Below are 20,101 nucleotides of genomic sequence, written 5' to 3' on the forward strand. Positions count from 1 at the left end.
CCCTGGCTGCAGCTGGTGTGAACTCCGGAGCAGAGGCTGGAGAATGGCTGGAAGATCAGCAACCCCTGGGTACAGCAATGAATCACTGAAGAGCTTCCCTTGTGGAGGCTGGAGCATGGAGGGTTATTAGCATTTTCTGTTCACGTTCATGTTCCAAAGCCTTTTCATTTCTGCACAGTCTGGACTCCAACAGCACAACAAACTTAGGCCTTCGTTTCAATACAGCTGCTGCAGGGTTCTCAGAGCCTTGCTGCAGGAGGCAGCAATGCCCTTCCGCTAAGCAATGGGCTCCAGTGGGGTTTTCTAGGAGCACATTCAGTGTCAGGGAATAAAGTTTAAAACGAGTAGTCCACTGTGTGCAAGCAGAGATGATTGCTGTACTCCAAATTGGCAGCTTCTATTTGGGGAAATAAATTACCATATGTCTAAGCTCTGCAAAATGATGCTCCTTTATAATAACTACTTTTTTTTTTCTATTTGGATAGTCAAGATACTGTGTATTTATCTTAGTTCATATGGGAGTAGTATTTTCAATGTTTTCTTTGGTCCATCCTGAAGCCAAGGATAACTGCACAGCAATAATGTCAGATCTAAACCCTAATGCTTAAGTGCCAGAAAGAGGAATCCTTTGCATGCTTGATTTTACTCTTTTTTCAATTAAAATAAAGTTGCAAGATTTCATAATGAGAGTAATTAATCGCAGAAATAAAAGTACCAAGGGACGTAGAACATTATCCGCAGTTCCAAATTTTTTTAATCAGGATTGATGACTATCCAGCAGTTAGTCTCCTGTTGTACCAGGTCACTGGGTTTGGTATGCAAATGGGAGGGTAAAGCTCTGGGCCTGCTGTGCAGGAGGCCAGGGGATGGGAACACCTTTTTGGACTTTAGGTGGGAAGCAGCACCCAGCAGGTTAGGCCGTACCTCCAGATAACTTATTTCTTTTCCCTGCACTAAGCTCAGATTCCATGCCATTAAAACCCCAGGATTTTAAACCCTGAACATGTGCTGCTGCTCTCCTAAATGCAGTCTGCATCTAGAGCCAGTGCCAGTGTGGGAAGTCGATTTTGTTCAGAGCTTTCTAAAGCCACTGTAATGAAGTGAAAGCCCCGCTTGCTCCTTGGCACCTCTGGGTGCATTCAAAGCCGGCTGGTTGCTGTCACTGCAGCACTTGCTGCTGTCACAGATGCCTGGGTGGGCAGAGCACCAGCTAGTTAACTTCAGAACTTCTCACAGCAAAATTGCAGAGGCTCGACTCGACTCGCCTCCTAAGGAAGCTAAATTCATCCTTGAGGAGGCGGAGAGCTGTGTTGTGCTGCGTCAGTGCCCTGCTCCCAGCTCTGCCACTCCCTGAGGGCACCCTGCTGCATCTCTGTCTGCAGCAAATACCTGTGCAGCTGTGCAGCTGCACTGACCTGCACAGTGACCTCACAGCTCTGTGGTGTTCTCCCAAGTTCCAGCTGCCAACCCATGGTAAAATGTACCTTCACAACCTGTTGTTTCTTGGAAGGGCTCCTGTGCCAGAACTGGAGCCAGGTGTTGCTCCGGTCAGCTGGCACGGACAGTTGGAACGTGAGTATCACTGCTGCTGCTGCAGCCACACACTGTGATGGGCCTTAACTTCAGTGCAGCAGGGTCGGCACTGGATTTGTGTGATAGTAATGGCTTGTCTTACCAGGCACAGGGGTACAGGCACTAAAATTTGGCAAAAGTGCTATTATGAGAAACTTCAGGAGATTTGTATGCTTTTTAACACCAGCTCAAGATGACCTCTTCATTTCTTCTTTCCATGTCATCTGTTTGGATTTTAAAGTTTTTCTTTCACATGAAAAATTCAATTGACTTGAAAAATTTGTGAATGGTTCTGAATGAGGCCTGTAGGTTTTAGTAACTTTCAGTCTCTTACATATGTGTCTTCCTTCTGGTTTAATTAAGCCTCCAAACAGTAGTTTAAATGGTAGCTATTCCATATGCAAGGCAAGTTGAGAGTCACAAGGGAAAGTTACTTAAATTGGCATTTAAGTCTGAGCCACTATCTAACAACTCTGAAATTCTAGGTTATTAAAATTTCTGAATTTCCACTGAAATTGAGAGGAGAAGCACCATCTGCAGGAGCATAAGACACACAGGTGGCTGTGGCTACAGGCACAGCAGGTCACACTGTCACAGCACTGCAGCTGTGAAGTACAGCAGTGCCTGACCTCACCACACACTGTGCTCCTGAGATACAGCCAGGCTCACTTCAGGAGCTGGAGGAACATGTGCTTTGATGGCATTTATTTAAATCACTTGTTTAGAAAAGAGCAGGAAAATGCCTGGGTCTAAGTTGCCAGTATACCTGACACTAAGCTCACTTTGACATCACAAGGTACATGAATCACTTTAAGATGCACTAGATTACCTTTAAAGTTAACTCTTTAAAGTTTGACTCTGCTTTAAATTTAAGGAAGTAAAGGCTGCATCATTCTTTTATTTTTCAGAACACATGAGCTACTCGATAATACCTCGCTGACGTGGCTGCCCAGGACGTCAGTCCCTGGCTATGGAAACACCCCTGGCTGCCACTGCCTGGAGAAACTGCCAGGATACCAAGGCTTTGGTAGGAGTTTCATGCTCAGCACCGGTGTCGATGCCCGTTGGGTCAGTAACTGTCAGAGATGAGGCTGAGTGTGATGTGCTGCAGTGAGATGGAGATGCCAGTGGTGCAGGTTGCTGGGGCTGAAATTCCTGACTTTTAGTCACCCTGTGCAGTTTGTGTTTGCCCGAGGGTACGCTTTGAACCAAAGGGTTTCTTAAGCAGCAGAAAATACAAGACTGGCAGAGAAGGGCAGTGTGAAAGGTTAAACCTCAGCTTGTGAAGGAGCTGTGATGTTGCCCAGCTTCATAAGAGCTATGATGATTTGCCCTTACAGTACTTAAGGAAGCTTTAGGAGGAGATGAAAGAGGGTGCCAGGACTCTCCGTCAGTAAAAAGCTGCCATGCAAGAAATACTCAGAGATGCTCTCAGCTCTCCCCCTCGGGGCAGGGGAGGAAGTGAAACCCACTAGAGGAACAATATGGAGTGAGATAGATTTTGCAGTATGCAAGGAAATACTTCATTTATTTATGTATATATTGGTGGACAGGAGTGTTTGTCGGACCTTGGAATAACAATTTAAGGCTTGGTTTTGAGTCACTTTGGGGTCTGGGGAGTCACACCTGATGGCATCAACACCTTTCTTATAGCAGGAGGTAGTTGATGCAAGCTGACAAATTGTGGACTTCAATCAGGGAGGGTGATGAGCAGACTTATGGTGCAAGACACGGTGCAGACACTCACCTACCACTGCCAAGCAGCCACACGCTGCTGCCAGCAAACCTGGTGACTGAACAGCATGTTTGGTGTTTGTAACACAGACACGCTCACTTATATGGTAGCATGAAACAATAATGCATCCAGTCCCCATTCACTTGGAGATATTGGGGGTCTATCTTGAGCTCACCTGGGTTTCATAAAACAGAGAGAGCCTGAGCCCTGCAGAGTAAGGGTGCAACACAGGTGAAAACTCCAGGCTAGATCCGCCTCCTGTGCAAGGAGTGAGAGCACGTCCTTGGGAGCTCTGAATAATTTTACATTTGGCTCTAAAATGTCACTCCCAGGGGACTCCAGGGGACACAGCCAAGCCTGCCCATCAAGCACTGCTTACTAGAGCACACGCAGCCCCTCAATCATCAGGGCATGTTTCTGAGCTGCTTAATCATCCATTTTAATTTCACATCAACTCAACGACTGACTGAATACATCATGTTTATTCCCTTCCAAATAAATCTCAGAAATGAAGCAGCATCCTGCCCCTGTCACAAACATTTTGGTATTGCTCAATTAGCAGCTCCCACTGTTGCCTTTGCTAATGATGAGAGAGCTCCAGGATGGCACGTGTAGGTTGGATGAGATCAGATGTGTTGGGTTTGACAGTCATGGTATCAGACACACACAGTGCTTCGCTTTAGACCTCAGCACATGTTGATTCCAAGAGCAGACGGGAGGTATTCACTGCTTCCATCTTCTCTGCCAAACCCTGGAGCAGCACATATGTATTTCCAAGGGGGAACTGTAAACTGTCAGTTGGTTTATATCCAAACATCTTCCACCTTCTTTCTCATTGTTCCTGAATCCCCTTGAGTAGCTCTAGTGCATGAAACCTGTACATATCACAGGCATGTTTCCCTCAAGAAATCTCTATATTATGCAACAGAGGAATGATTTTCTCCTCTGTGTCCCCTTTTATCTCTGCTTTACAAAAAGGTTCTTGAAGGCATTGTTGTAATTTTTGTTAAATGCTGTATAAATTAGAGGATTAAAGAAAGAATTTGAGTAGCCAAGCCAAAGAAAGATGCTTTTCCAGACCGGTGGGATGTTGCAGGAACAGAGGGGACTTATTAATTCTGTGATGAAGAAAGGGATCCAGCACAGTACAAAAACTCCAATTAAGATGCCAACCATTAGAGCTGCCTTTTTCTCTTTCTGTTCTCTCCATGTTTCTCCATCTGTCTGGAAAGTGATAGCTGCATGACGAGCTGTAAACACCATCTGTGGTTCATGCGAAGCTTCCTTCACCTCAAAACAAAAGCAAACACAGTTTCTTACCAAGACAGTTTGTTTGAGTGAAGTATTATTACTAAGTGACAGCACAACATCTGTGCACCTACCACAAAAGGCCTCAACTTCATTCCTTCCATGTTAAAACAAAGAAAATGCCCCTGAGTGCCAAAGTAACCAGGCTTCTCATTATGTTGGAAAAGCTGCCAAGTGTGACTGACAAATGGAGCTAAATAAAAAGTAACTGATGCCATGTGTGTTGTGGGATTCTTTTTCAGTTCATTTATTAGATGCCTTGATACCTAGTGGGAAATCAGGTTGTTAAGGCAGGCTAACAAAGGCATGCACCTTCTGCCCATCCCTACACTAGACTGATGCTGTACATGACCTTCAGAGTCCTTTAGACCTGCTCTAGATGAACTGCTGTAGCAGAAGGGTTGGACTACATGATCTCCAGAGGTCCATTCCAACCCCAACCATTCTGTGATTCTGTATTCTCTCAAAAAATACTCCACTGCCAGAAAAGCACCATTTCAGCTGGCCTTCTGTTCAAACTCTGGCTTCAGCAGAAGTTCCACAAGAGAGGAGTACATTTCAGCTACTCCAGGTTGCCGACAGCACTTCTTGTCTGCTTGTCTCTCTATGGGAGAGTCATCTATGCACTGAGACTGTGGCAAACAGGTTCTGGGCACAAGTTATTAATGTGCTTAGAGTCTGACCAGAAAAAGATACTCCCCTGTGATTTTAATCTGAAGATTAAAGTATCTGCAATATTAAAGTTTTTCTAGGCACTACAGTTATGAGGACAGTGCCATAAAAGAAACAGTTTAAGGATGTGACATGAGGCTCTAAAATTTGCCTAATTGATAATCCACAGGCACTGCAAGACTTTGACATCACTCCAAGGGTGGCTTGTTGTTAAATTAGCTACATATTCCACACGCATGTGCCACCTTTGTGCAAGCTTTATAACAGATGGAGAGCCTCTACTTAATATGAACATGGCAACTCAGAGAGGGAAGCACTGGCAATGGCTAAACAATCACTCTTCAAGATGGATATCCCTGTCTGCACCCCCAGGCACGAGACATGACTGCAGAATGTAAGAGCAGCAGATTATGGGTGCAGGCAAATAATGGAGGAAAATGAAAATCACATCTGTTCTGACAATTAAAATGGGACACCCCTCATGTAGCAAGGATCACACCATTTGTCTGCAGAAGGATTTGCTCTGCACATCCTTAATCACACTCTGCAAAAGGGGATGAATGTATGACACGAGGACAAATTTGTGACAAGCAACCCTGAAAGATTACGTCTCAGCCCTGAGGAATAGTTACATAGGTGTGCCTCTTGGGAAGAGCCATACAAAGGACTTTGTCAGTAGCGTTGGGCACAGTTTGGTACTATGCTTAACCTTCAACTCTTGCCCAAAAGATAGAGCTTGCAGTGTGCCACCATCAAATCAGAGCCTTTTTGCTACTTCAGGTTTTAAAAGGCTTATGACTCAATTGCAGAATTTAGTAGCAGCAACCCTTTTATCACTTAATTACATATCTTAAGAAAAAATTATTTATTTTGATAGAAAATATCACAGTCCTCAGGTGTTTTCCCTAATGAAGCTAGCATTTACTGCCTGGTCAAGTTCCTACTGAAGTCAAAGGAGCTTTTACAAACTTCACTGGTTGTTTGATCCAGCCTCTGAATACTAAACAGCAAGTGAAAATAGATCATGATATGTTTTATAAATTACAGGACAGCAGTTATCTTCCTAAGTAATTTCTACTTTCTCTGTTGTCACAGCTCTTTTTTCGTTTGTTTTTTGACTAGTTTTGCCTGAGACTTCTGAACAATGTTGTATTAACAGCAATAATACTAATAAGAGAGAAAATAGTAGTCAGGTCCTTTAAGAAAAATAATGGCATCTCTAATGGAACCTTCCATTAAGTAACTGTGTGGCAGACTGGAGATATTTTGCTTCAATTCTCCGTAAGAAATCCTTTGAAAAGGATACACAAAATGTTCTTGAAAAGGTTAACTAGTATTCTTGCTCAGCGAGGTCTTTCAGTCTGTGCCTTCAACAGACAAGTTGGGAGCTGTCTGGAAGCCTCCACCACACCTGCCTCCCAGGCATTCCCAGCACAGGGCACTGCTCCAAGGGCCAGCCCCCAGCAGGAGCACTACACTTGGCAGACCTGGCCAAGGTGCTCCTGGCTTGTAGCACCGCAAAGGGGCCCCAAATTTACAGAGGGTTTCTAGCGAGGCCCCGTGCTCAGCACTCCTGTGCTCAATGCCCTGGAAAGGCACCAGTGCTCCCTCCCTGCCCAGTCACCATCCACACCTCCTGCAGGACCTCCAGCACCTCATCTCTCCTGGGGGGGCTTGTTCCTCAGGGAGTGAGCCCAACAGGCTTTTAAGGTTAAACACAGATTTAATCAGAGGTGCCATTCACATCAGAAAATATGTATTGGTGCAGAATGCAAAGTTGGGGAAGTCCAACCTTTCATTATCACTTCATTTTTATTTTATTTTTTTAATTTTATTTGTATTGCTCTCTATGTGATTTGCTGCAGACCTGACTCATCTCACTGGCCTGGTTGGTGTAAGATTATCTTACTACTGCTATCAGCTCCCAAGACCACGTTGTTACAGATATTTTCTACAAGGCAACCCATGCAAAGTCCAAGGAAGGTAAATTAGCCTGCTGCAGGCAAGCCCTGTTGGGGTGCAGTGCTGGCAGGGGAGCCGTGCTGAAGGATTCCCTCCCCTATGCAGGCACAGGGTAATCCACCTTAATTTGGCTTTGTCTGAACAAGAGCACAGGTCAAAAGATTACGTGGCTGCTTTCCAGCCCTGCCAGTTGTGATTTACTTGAACTAAACACAGCCCTGGCTATACCACATCTGCAGTTCTCAGTGCCAATCCTGGAGGCTTTGCATGACTCCAATTTCTAACACAAGCCACAATACCTGACCATTATCCCTGCACCACATGAAATGAGGGACAAGCTTGTTTTAGGCCTGCTGATGAGCAGGCTGTGGCAGTGGAAAAGGTGGTCACAGGCTGTAAATTAAAGCAGTCCATGGAGATGGTTGGGTTATAGCAGGGACACCTCTCATCTGGGAACATCTCTGCGCTGTTGAACACTCAGTGTTCAGCAGCACACTATGCCTTGGGCACTGACTTTCTTCCATCTGCCCAGGCACTGCTCCAGGATCTACGAGTCAGTGGGGAAATAGCTGGTATGCAGGGACTGCTACTCTGAGGCCAGAATTAGGCTCTGCATTCATGAAATCTGTTATTTCCAGGACAACAGGCTCTGAGAAGTACAGAGATGACTGCTTTCCAGGGAGAATAATAGAGTAAATGAAAGAAATGAGATCTCAAGTACAAATTCTTCTACAGACACAAAGGAGTTTGGTTTTAGTTTCAGAATTTATTCTTCTGTACATTGATCAGCAGTTACAGTTCAATGCCCCTTCACTTGTCCCCAGTGAATCACTACTACTAAATGGCTACATGTTCCAAGAGCTGTATGTTCCCAATTCCTATGTTCCTAGCAGTGTCATAGAAAACATGTTACCAAGGAGCTTCTGACAAAATCCCTTGATTTAAAATGTTCCTTATAGCTTTAATGATTGCTATTACTGGTCCTTCGTGGCAGGTAATCTGTGTGTTTGTCCTGCACCTCCAAGGTCTGCAATAACAAAACAACAGTAAAGATAAACTTCAATCAAATCTGGCTTACTACCACAAATTCAGTGTGATTCAGCAAAGGTCATTATTACCTCAGTTCAGCTTTGGCACTTCTTGCTCTTTGAACAAGAACACAAGAAACTGAAATGCACAGGAAAGGATCAAAATATAGGAACATCTACACTTTCTTGGATGCTCCACCAATAAGACAAACAGTTCATTTGATAGGGAGAAAAACACCTGCTTTCTCTCACAGGATTTTCTTTTGCTGCAAGCAGGAATAACTCTGTATTTCTGCCAGGAAACCACTAGCTACTCCACTTTGCTTCCTGCCTCACCTTGCTTCTATCTGACATTTGCTGCCACTCTTCCAGACAATTGAACTTCATTTCCTGACCCATTTTTTCTATTTGTACAGTCAGAAGCAGAAATAAGAAATGGAAGGCCTGTGACCCCTTCAGAGAAGGAAAATCTGTTTTCTCTCCCACATTGTGAGTTGGAGGGGGCCAAGGTGAAGAATAACATTGCACTGCTGGAGCTCTGGGCCTGATACTGTGTAAAGTGGGAAGGACTCTCACAGATCAGTAAGGTTTGGATCATGCCTCATTTTTTATACAAGTACTTCAAGAGGGAAAAAGGAAAAAAACAAAACAACAACTAAAAAACACCCAACCATCAATGGAACTTTATTTTTAACTCCTCACATAGCAATTTAATCCTGACTCTGCAATTGCTACTTGTAAGTAATCCAGACATTCAGATTCCGTCATCCGTGGTTTTCCTGGGCAAAGCCTATGCTACAAGGGACTTCATTGATTTAAAAGGGCATTATCCAGCAGTACCTGCTGCTTTTCAAGCAGTTTCATTTATTTCAACTGGACTCTTTAGAGAGAAAATTATTACCTGCTGTCAAGAAGGTGTGACAGAGCATAGTTCTCTGCCAGTGATGGTACGTCACTAGGTTTTTTACAAGGATCACCCACATCAATATTGCCTGCAGAATTCACTTTTTAAGGAGTTTCATAACTAGCAAGCAAACAATTATGAGAGCCTCAGCTTAATTTAGGATCCCAATTCTGCAATTTTTTTTGTTTCAAGGGAAGGCAAGAAACAAGTTCTCATTACAATTAGAAGCACCCTAGATGTTTCATGTCCATATCCCTCACCTGGATTTTTTGGAAGGTTTTAAAAGCATTTTTCAAAAACACAAGTATGATTTTAATGAAAAAGTTACTTAAAATAGTTACTTGGTAACTATAAATATACATATACATACACACCCACACATAGATATATATATATATATATGTATATCACCATCACTGTTCTACTTGGTGCATCTGTTTCTTCAAGGCATCTCTACTGGCCCATCAGCACTATGAACTCAAACCTTTTCCTCCTTAAACTTGCCAGAATTAACCAGCTGGTTATACCTCAGCCATGGGGCACAGTTCCAATCCAGTGCTACCTGACAGCCAATTCCTGAGTGCAACACTGACGTCTCTCCCAGCAGGGATCTGTTACTGCTGCTGTTATTGCTCACCTCCAGACTGGGAAGCACTTCCAGCCTTTGGCATCTTCTGCCAAAAACCCCTCTAATGTTCCTCGGATAGTGCAGGGCACCTGAAGTGAGAACTGACATACATGCAGAGGGCAATCCACATCCAGAGTAAGGGTGACAGAAGGAAAATGTTGCCAGGGAGAGCATGACAGGTGAGCATTCTCAGAGAGGGAAGGGATGAAAGAAAGCAGAGGGAGGAGAGGCATTAAGGGAGAAAGAAATGGTAAATTAGGGTGAGCTGATGGGCAAACCAAGAGATATGGAACAGAATTTGCCCCATCAGAGAGAAGGACAGAGCTGACGCTGACAGCTTGATCACCTCTGCATGTGGAAAAGCAATGCTGGATCACCTCACCAGGTTTGCCACATATCCTGGCAATGTTATTCTTGTGTTTGCAGGTTAGAACAAAAAAAAGAGTTTTGCCAAAGGAACATTCATGTTGTGCTTGAAGATTCCTCTCCAGAATTCACTGGAAAACTGCTACTCTTCCTGTGGATGTGATGGATCCTGCTTATAAGCTTAAATAAGATAAGGATGAAACTCAGCGAATAAGTCTCAGTCTCTTAGAAAGAAAACTGAGAAGAAATGCATCCTGAATGCCAGCTCCCCTGATCCATGGGTTCATTAAATGAGCACGTGTACACCTGGGCTGACGCCCAGGAGTAAACAGCTGGCAACCCTTCCAAAATGGGGAGTCAGCTCACACTGACAGAGCTCTTCTGTCAGTACAGCCTAAACCAGCTCCCAGACACTGCATCAGCAAAAAGCACTCACCTGCCACCCATGCTGGGCTCACGCTAGGGCTTCTGCAGACACAACTATGACAAGCAGGAGCCAGACTTTTTCTGCCAAAACTGACATTCCAACATGTCTCTAGATCAGCTCAAGCAGCAACACCTCAGTTCATTTAGCTTCCCAGAATTTTAGATGCCAAACAAGTACTCCTGTGTGAGTATGTGTGTATGTAAAAGACACAGCATGCAGAACCACTACAACTGATCAGCTGGCTTTTGTAATTGGAAAGATCATACATTAACTCTAAGCAATACATTCCTCATACTTATAACAATTTGGACAGAAATTTGGTGCAAACTAGGGGGTGAAGATCATAGGAAAAAAAAAGAATGCCACTAGAGGAGACATTCTCAAGTTTTCTAACACATTTTATGTTTTTGCACAGAAGACACCTTAATTAACCAATATATATTAAAAATATCTCCAAGACATTTCAATCCAAATCTGCAAGTCTAATCACATATAATTACCAGTGCTGTTATCTCTTGCAAGAATCTGGGGACACAACCTACAGACTTCTATTTGTGACCATAAAAACGTGTTTCCTACCAGAACTTGAAATCAAAGTTAGAGGAGTGAGGCCCTGCAGGATTAGCCCAAATTGAACAGAAATGTTCCATGCCTCTTTAGATATCTCTGACATCCATACAGGTCATCTTTTGCTATTGGGAACGGACTGGACTTAGCCCGTACAACAGGAAATCACAAAAACATAAAGAATCTTTTCCACAGGCAGGAGCAAGAGTAAGAATATATGACAGAAAGCAGGGAGAATTTATAGAGAGTATTGCCAAGCACTTTGGTGCCATGGCATGATTGACAGCATCATCATGCAGAGAGCCTGACTTACGGGACACAAGGAGCCAACCCCAACCCTTCTGAAGGGACACAGCTTTCCTGTCAGCAAGGTGTGTCCCCAAAATGAATGAGACCTCCCACACTAAGTGCCACTAAGGCACTGCGAGATCATAGACAATCTCTGGGATAAGAAGAAGGATATGGTTTTTAATACAGGAGGTTATTTTAAACCAGAAACAATTAATTGCTCATTGCTTTAACACTATGTAGTGAGTAGTATTCAAGGAAAAATAGCCCAAGCACATCAATGAAGTGCATAATTTGCTTATTAAAATGTATTGAGATATGTACTGAGATACTGATACAAAGTCTGTGTTGGCAGATAAAATATGCATGCATTTACTCTTACTTACCAGACTTAGGGATCTGTTTATGTCTGTTTATGTCTTTGTTTACCCCACTAACACTGTAAAAAGAAATAAAGAGAAAAAAAACCCCAAAGAACGGCAAATTCAGAACAAAGAGAATATTCTTAAATGGCTCTCCCGACTGGCAGTAAATGCACCTGTTTCTCACTGTTAGGACACACAAGGAAACAATGAGAATAAAGCTCTTCTCCAAGAGTGGTGCTTTCTGACTGGCTAATTACTGCTCACGTCCAGTCTGTAACAGTGTCCGGTCTGTAAAAGAGTTAAACTCCCGCGGGACCCCCAGGACATCTGGCAGCCTTCTCACTGTGCCGAAACCACCATCGCAGGAGTGACGGCTGGGAGCAGACGAGACGGAGGATCACGGGTGCCTGGGGGAGAGAGCAGGGGCTTTCCTCCCCATCCCCACCCTTACCTGGGCAGCCTCGGGCAGGGGCACCACGGCGTTCCTCCTGCGGCCCCCCATATGGAACTTGGACGCCTTGTAGATCTTCCAGTAGACGAACAGCACCACGCAGAGGGGCAGGTAGAAAGCCCCGCCGGTGGAGACGATGGTGTAGGAGGGGTCCTGGCTCACCTGGCAGCGCTCCTGCTCAGGGCTGTAGGTCTCGCCCCAGCCGAAGAGGGGGGCGAGGGAGATGGCGGCGGAGAGCACCCAGGTGAGCGCGATCATCACGTTGGAGATGCGGCGGCGGGTGAGCAGCGTGTACTGCAGGTGGCGGGTGATGGACCAGTAGCGGTCCAGGGCGATGGCCGTCACGTTCCAGATGCTGGCGGTGCAGCACAGCACGTCGAAGCTGACCCACACGAGGCACAGCTCCCGGCCCAGCCGCCACCGCCGCCCGGCCGAAAGCTCCTTCACCAGGCTCAGCGGCATCACCAGCGCCGCCACCAGCGCGTCCGACACCGCCGTGGAGGCCACGAGGTTGTGGGGCACCCGGTGGAAGGCCTTCACCCGCAGGATGGTCGCCAGCACCAGCAGGTTCCAGAGGAAGGTGGCCACGGTGAGGAGCACCAGCAGGGTCAGGACGAGGACGGTGAAGATGGAGAAGGGCTCCCGGCCCCTCCACGCGCTGCCGCCCATCAGCGCGGGGGCGGCCGAGGAGGAGGCGTTGGTGTCCATGTTGGTGGACGAGGCGTTGGCGCCCATGCCGGGCTGGCACTGGCCCCGTGGGCTGCAGGGGCTCAGTGTCTCCGCCATCCCCGGGACCGGGGTTCGACCCCTCAGTCTTCCCCTTCCCAGGCCGCCGGCACAGTCCCCAGCCCCGCTGCCGACGGGCGGGAGCCCGCACCGGGACGCGCCCCCATCAGCGCCCGCCCGCCATGGGCCGCCGCCCCAGCGCAGCCCGGGGCTCCCGCCCGGCGCTCCTCACAACCATCCCGGGCGGCTGCAGGAGGGCAGGAGGCTCCGCGGGACGGCGGCGAAGAGCGGGCACGGAGAGGGATGGAGGGAGGGCGGCACCGCCGCTCCCGCCCCGCCCCAGCGGCCGCCCCGGGGGCGGTGGCGGAGCCGCTCCGCGGCGGCCGCTCCCTGAGGGGGAGCGGCTCCCCCTGGTTCGCCCCGAGATCCCCGCGAGGCGGCCGGACACCCTCTCCTCACAGAATTGTCAGGGTTGGAAGGGACCTCTGGAGATCACGCAGTCCAACTCCCTGCCAAGGCAGGGTCACCTGGAGCAGGGGACACAGGAACGCCTCCAGGTGGGTCTGGAATGTCTCCAGAGACGGAGACTCCACAACCCCCCTGGGCAGCTGTTCCAGGGCTCTGCCACCCTCAACGTAAAGTTCTTCCTCGTGTTGAGGTGAAACTTCTTATTTTTTAGTTTAAGGCCATTGCTCCTCGTCCTGTCGCTGAGCACCACCAGAGTCTGGCACCGTCCTCTTGGCACTCGCCTTTGGGATATTTATGTTCATTAATGAGACCCCCTCTCAGTCTCCTCTAGTCTAAAGCTCTTGAAGTCTCTCCTCATAAGAGAGATGCTCCAGACCTCTCATCATCTTTGTGGCCTCTGCTGAACTCTCTCCAGTAGCTCCTTGTCTTGTCCTGAGGAGCCCAGAACTGCTCACACCACTGCCGATGTGGCCTCACTAGGGCTGAGCAGACAGGAGAAGTCTGTGTGTCCCCACAGCCTGTGTGGTGAGAAGACACCCCCTTCTCCCCACAGCCCCCATGAGGTGACAGGACACCCCCTACTCCAACTACCCCCAAACTCAAGATGTTTCAGAAGTTATTTTAAACCCATTACACAAACTTTTTTAAAGTCTGTAATAGAAGTTAACAATGTGGTAGCATAAAGGAGATACAGCGATTCGATTTCTCACTTCCTGAGTAATAAATCATGGAATATACAATCACAGATGGTTTGGGTTGGAAGGGACCCTAAAGATCATCTCGTTCCAACCCCTGCCATGGGCAGGGACACCTTCCACTAGACCAGATTGCTCTGAGCCTCATCCAAGCTGGCCTTGAACAGTTCTAGGAATTGGGCATCTGCAACTTCTCTGGGCAAACTGTTCCAGTGCCTCACCATCCTCAGTAAATCCCAGAATCATTAAGATTGGAAAAGATCTTTAAGATCATCAAGTCAACTTGGTGTAGTTGTAGTACTGTGACAGGATCGTATAGCAACCTGGGTGTTATATCTAAAGTGTGTTTAAAGCATTATATCTAAGGTATTTGGGAGTTATCCTTTATCCCAGCCTGCCTTCATTCCTGGGGTCCTTTACAACCCACCATCAGCATTTTCACCCTCTCTGTTTCCCCATTGTCTGTGATCAGGACTATTTCAATGTGAGTTGGTGGAAAAACACAGGCTCTTTTCCCTTACCAGGTCATATGGTGCTGTTGAGAGATATCCAGAGGGATTAGAAGAAATTGAGCATCCGTAAATAAGACCAAAGAAGGTCAGTGAAGTTTGTTTCCTTGCAAATAGCAGCACACCTACATCACAAACTGTAGTGGGGCAGAATTTGGGGGCAGGAGATTGGCTGATGATTGTTGAGGTAGAGAAGGAGTATTTTCTGGGTCAGAATGGTCCTGTCTACATGAATGCTGCTCAAATCAATGTTCTTCATTTGCATTCATATTCACTGAAGAAATAGCACCATTTGACAAAACACAAACCTCTCACAGCACCACTGTGTTACCCAGAGCAAGCAGAATCCGGCTTGTCTTACTCAGGGGTCCCCAACTTCAGAATCTGGAACAGTGATAAAATATTACAGAAATTAAGGGCAATGATTGTAGTCAGAATAACCAGGCTGTTTTGTTGGTTAACTTTTGGATGCCACTTCACTCACCAGATGAATAATAAAGCAAATAAATCCTTTTTCAGGCCCTTAATGCAAACACGATTTCAGCTGTTCTTTCCTACAGTAATTCTGACACGTGTTCTAGTGTAAGCCAGCAGCAAAGAGAAGACTATCTGCACCACTTACCAGTTTTTATTATGAGGAGAAAAGGACTTCTGAGTGCTGAATGGGCTTCCTTTGCTTTGAGCTTCCAACGGGTAGAATCTGACAGAGCTTGTCAAAAAAAGGCTTTGCATAATACTGCTGCAAGTTAAGCCTAAAGCAGCACCTGAGACAGCTAGACACTGCTAAAAATTTGTCAGGGTTGGCAGGCAGCATGTGACTGCTTCACAACCAGCTTTGCATGCTTTGCCTTATATCACTCCTTTCTAATTTGTGTCTCACTTTGTTAGTTAATGCCACTTTTAAAATGCCAGTGAAAGGATTACTGAATTACTTCGTTCATTTTAAAGGCAGCCAAACATGAAAGCAGGCAGGGAAACAAGCAGATAAAAAAGCCTTTTAACTTCTAAATGTTTCAACAATTGTCAGTCCAATTCTGTGAACTTAAGGACTAAAAGGATCTTGTCACAATGTGAATTAACTTGGTTATTAAAGAAAGACTGCATACAAACAAGCAAAACTCAGACTAACTGCAAAATTTTCATGTTTAGGGGCCCAAATGGGCCAGGATATGATCTATTGGTTCCTGCTCCTGCAGCAAATGAGGTTGTCTTTTTCTTGTGTGAGGGTACTTCCTTGGCAGGTTGCAGACTATTCCTACTCTTTGGACTTACAAGCAGATTACTGTTTTTGACCCTTTTGTTGCAGACCACCATTAAAGCAGCCCAGATGATCTCAAAATCTTCTTTTCCTAGAAGCCGTGTCTCCCATCCCTCTTCTCCTATTTATTATGGGTACATTACGTGCCACATCCTGAGAGTTACATTCCAGTTCTCACATCAAATGCATTGAAATCTCCCACTTTTTCCTCCCTCTTGGCTGAAATAACCCAGTCCTATAATACAGAGGCTTGAATAAAGTCTCCAAGGGGTTTATTTTTTCTTGATAATTACCCCACTGCTGTCTTGTCCTGTGACTGCAAAGGCTTAGCACTCCTCAAAGATTGCTATGGCAACACTTTACAATGTCTCAGAAACCAGGGTATGCTTTGAAAAAGAGAAGAGGGAATTATAAAAAAATGAGGAGACTTGCACGTATTGACTTATTCTAAATAGCAGAAAAACAAATACAAATTACATGACACGATAAAATACATAGGTAAAAAAAACCCCAAGAAAGTAAAAAAACAAAACTAAAACATTTTCCTTCTACTGAAACTAAAGGAGGACCTAGTTTAGTTTTATGCACAATTATAGTATGATAAGCTGCTGCCATGTCAAAGTGAACTGAAAAAAATGAAACCCCTTTGTTTCATTCACTGATACTTTTCAATGACTTCAGAAACTACAGTTTGAATCTTCATAGGGTTTTTTTTCCAGTGGAGTATGACAGTGTGTAACCAACCACTTCATTGCTCTTAAAATAAGCAAACAAATATGTGACTAAGGGTGATAGAATTAACAGTGAATACCAAGTAACGTCATCTTTCCATCTGGATGTTTGGTTCTTTGTGGGCTGGGAAGTCTGAGGGATGTGAAACAAAAAAAGGGTGGAAATAGTATTCTGCCTGTAAGTCTTAGAGGAGAAATACTTTACATCTTCCTTTGCATCTGTTCTCACTTTTCCCTGTGTACCTGAGAATTGCTGAGAAGAGGACTTATGACAGAGGCGAGGAATTGCAAAACATATTTCCTTGTCTTTATCACTTTACCAAACATCACCCACAGAACCCTCTCTCTTGAAATGAATCTCCTCAGACTCAGTCTTGTCATAATCTTTTTTTTTCTGTCAGTCTGGAAGTTCTTAACTTGGCTTAACCCTCCCTGCATCCTCATAATTCCTGCCCAAGCTCCCCTTTGCTCAGCTGTGCTAAGGAAGTGTTTGTCCTGACCAGGCAGCAATTGCCCAGGCCAGCTTGGTTACAGCACCCTGTTTCCAAGCACTTCCAAAAACAGAATGCTGCTTAGGAACAGCTTTGGAGGATGATGATTCATCCAGATAACAGAATTTCAACTCATTATGTGAAGTGATGCTGTATTTTTATAGCAAATATATAAAATTTAATGTTACATTTTTCAGAAGTTTTTTTTATGTGTTAGAGATAGAGGCAGATTACTTTTAGACCATTATAAAGAGACTACACTGAACTGACTTATTTTCCACTTTTGTTTTAGATTGAAAAGTCCTATGAAAGCTTCATACAGTTTTGCTACAGATCACCTGCAATAGGGCTTAGTACTGGTAAAGGATTATTTTTCTAGTATTAGAGAATTATCTCTTTTAGTACCACACACCATTTTGCTAATTTTTCTTCTGCCACACTTAAAGAGAGGAATTCAAAGATATCAGTGAATACAATTTCTATAAAACCATGAAGTTGCTTTATGGTGGGCTTGGTTTGGTTTTTTTAGCAATGTCATTTTAGGGTTCCATTTATGCCCTCAAATCACATTTTGTAGGTACTAGTGTTACTATGTACTTTCATAAATTCTTTCTCTGGTTTCTTAATAATGATAGAAAGGTGCCAGGGAGAACTTGCCTCCTCCTCTGTATTCCCATACAGAAAGTGCTTTAAATCAGAAGTGATAATGTATCAGGAACATTTATCCAGAGACCCAATAACTCCTGCAAATTCACATGGTCTGTCAGCCCCTATATGAGTGAACATCTAGGCTTAGTTCTGAGTGACATATCTGGTATCCTGTAATTCTCAATATCCATAGGTGACTGCAACCACTCAAAGAGGAGCTCAGAAAGCCTGGGTGGTTCAACACATTGAGCTGACAGCCAAAATAGAGTTTTGAAGTTTTGGTACTGTTATATAAGATTTTGCAGAGCCTATGAATTTTTTTTTTTTTTAAATTTTGACCAACTGGTTAAAAATAGTAGATGGTTATGTTTTTCAGTGTTGCAGCTTACAAAAGTGTTTAGGAAGATGGACTGCTATTGAAGAGTATGCTCAGGTTTCGTTTTTTTTCTTTTCTTTTTTTTTTTTTTTAAAGTGAATGCAGTTCTTAAGCTGGATGACACAGATATAGCAAAGTGAATGTGTTTCTAGACAGCACCCCAATTTTCCATTTGTCTTCCCTTCTCTTAATGGCATCTTTCCTCTACCTCTCCTCACAACTCCATATCAAAAGTTTATCATGGTGGCTGAGAAAAAAAAAATGTAATCTCTTCCCCACATGGCTGTGCAATAAAGAGATTTGACAGAAGCAACATCATGGTATTTATGATTTTGATGGAAGAAAGCAGATTTTTTAGAAGCTAAGAGCATTCCAGTTCAGGAGGCTGGGTTCCTATTGTCAGGGCTCAACATCATCTATAAATCTAAAAGCATTGGACAAACAAAAGCATCAAAAAGAGTTGCATGAATTTCCCTGTCAAGCCAAGCAGCTAAAATCCTGAGAAAACCAAGCTGGTAGAGCAAAAGTCAAGAGCAGTGACAGACTTTATTCTTTACGCCCAGCCCCTTGCTTCTAGGCTTCTTTCAGCATTAATTTAGTTCAAATAAAACCCAGCCCCAACAACCGACCCACCTTTCAAGGGCTAATAACTGGCTTTTCTATTGTTAGGTTTTTAGGTCTCTGTAAAATCCCTTCTAAGTTTGGGGGGTGGGGTGGTGGTGAAATAACTGGAAAACTGTCTCCTAAACAGGACAGTGGTAGAACTACAAGCAAAAGTCACAGAGCTGTGCTGTGTTTTGTCAGCACCCTGCCTTCCTTCACAGTGGGACCTCTCCTAAAATGTTATTTTTTAAAATCACATGACCCTTTTCACTCTTCCTGTGAGAGCTTGCTTCCCCTGAGCCTCAGATCACTGGCTTGAAAGGAAATCATTTGAGTATCTAGAGCTTGGTAGCTTACTTAAATTGAGTCATCAACTCATACATCAAACAAAAAGGCTAATTATTGCCAAAACATAAACACACTTTTTATTTACAGCAGTCCTCGGCAGATAATATCTTACCCAGTTCTCAAGCATTCTTGCTCTACACCGTCAATAAATGTGCCCTTTACCTGTGACATTCACCCTGAAAAATTTGATGGCAACACTTTCTGACTGGTCTTGTGCTTGTCTATAACTTGTTATGGCAAAGGAAACTCGTATCATGACAAGATCTTTCATGATTATGAGCAGTAGCTCAGCAATGGAATTCTCCTTTATGGGCCTGTTCCAAGAACTGTCAAAAAAATCTTTGAGTTCAAGCAGGACAGTTTTGATGACCCCCTTAAGTGGTTTAAAGAGTCCAATTTCTTTGTCAAGGTTCTCAGAGAAAGGAGGCAATTTCTCAAGGCACACAATATTAGTCCCCAACCTATCGGTCACTGTTATGAGACAAGCCTTGAGAGTCTGAGGGCTGAGGTCTATTAACTGCTCACAAGATTGATAACAGGGGAAGCTGCAAAGGAAATGCTGGATTTCCAATCAGTTTGACTATGTTTTACACTTCTTGCAGTACCCCACAGTAGGACAGATGCTGCCCCATACATGATATTTAATCAGAAACTATTTGTCATTTCTGATTTCATAAACAAAGCAAAAGGTAATTGCATCTGCACAAGCCAGGAAGTTGAAGCCCTTTCTCTTTTAACTCCCACTTAGTCTCAGCTCGTGAATTTCTCTTCTGCTTGATCAGGAAATTAGAGCAAATTATGTAGTTACCACAGGCTGTGCAGCCATCATACATATATAATGTTTAAGTAACAGTGTTTAAATTTTTTTTTTAGGGTAAGCTGGTATTACTCTAGATTAATAGTATCCAGTCTTTTCATCTCCTAAGTAAGATTGGTTCAAAGGTTTCTTTGTAGTAGGGTCTATAAGAAAATGCA

The 20,101-nt window shown here is 44.5% G+C and overlaps 1 protein-coding gene across 2 annotated transcripts; it reads right to left on the minus strand.

Annotated features, from left to right (window-relative positions):
- Positions 1–3,770: 3,770 nt before the first annotated feature.
- LOC135417409 (5-hydroxytryptamine receptor 5B-like) lies at positions 3,771–13,288 on the minus strand. Of its 2 annotated transcripts, none has more exons than XM_064661524.1 (2): positions 12,274–13,249; positions 3,771–4,597 (listed from the first exon to the last, which is right to left on the minus strand). In XM_064661524.1, the coding sequence occupies exons 1-2, from the start codon at positions 13,057–13,059 to the stop codon at positions 4,265–4,267; spliced, it is 1,119 nt and encodes a 372-aa protein (XP_064517594.1). In that variant the 5' UTR covers positions 13,060–13,249; the 3' UTR covers positions 3,771–4,264. The 2 variants fall into 2 exon arrangements, with proteins under 2 accessions (XP_064517594.1, XP_064517595.1); XM_064661525.1 differs by lacking the exon at positions 3,771–4,597 and adding an exon at positions 8,186–8,276 and having other exon boundaries at positions 12,274–13,288.
- Between the last annotated feature and the right edge of the window lie 6,813 nt (positions 13,289–20,101).

Source organism: Pseudopipra pipra, chromosome 7 (genome assembly GCF_036250125.1).
Source record: "Pseudopipra pipra isolate bDixPip1 chromosome 7, bDixPip1.hap1, whole genome shotgun sequence".
In the NCBI taxonomy this organism is placed as follows: domain Eukaryota; kingdom Metazoa; phylum Chordata; class Aves; order Passeriformes; family Pipridae; genus Pseudopipra; species Pseudopipra pipra.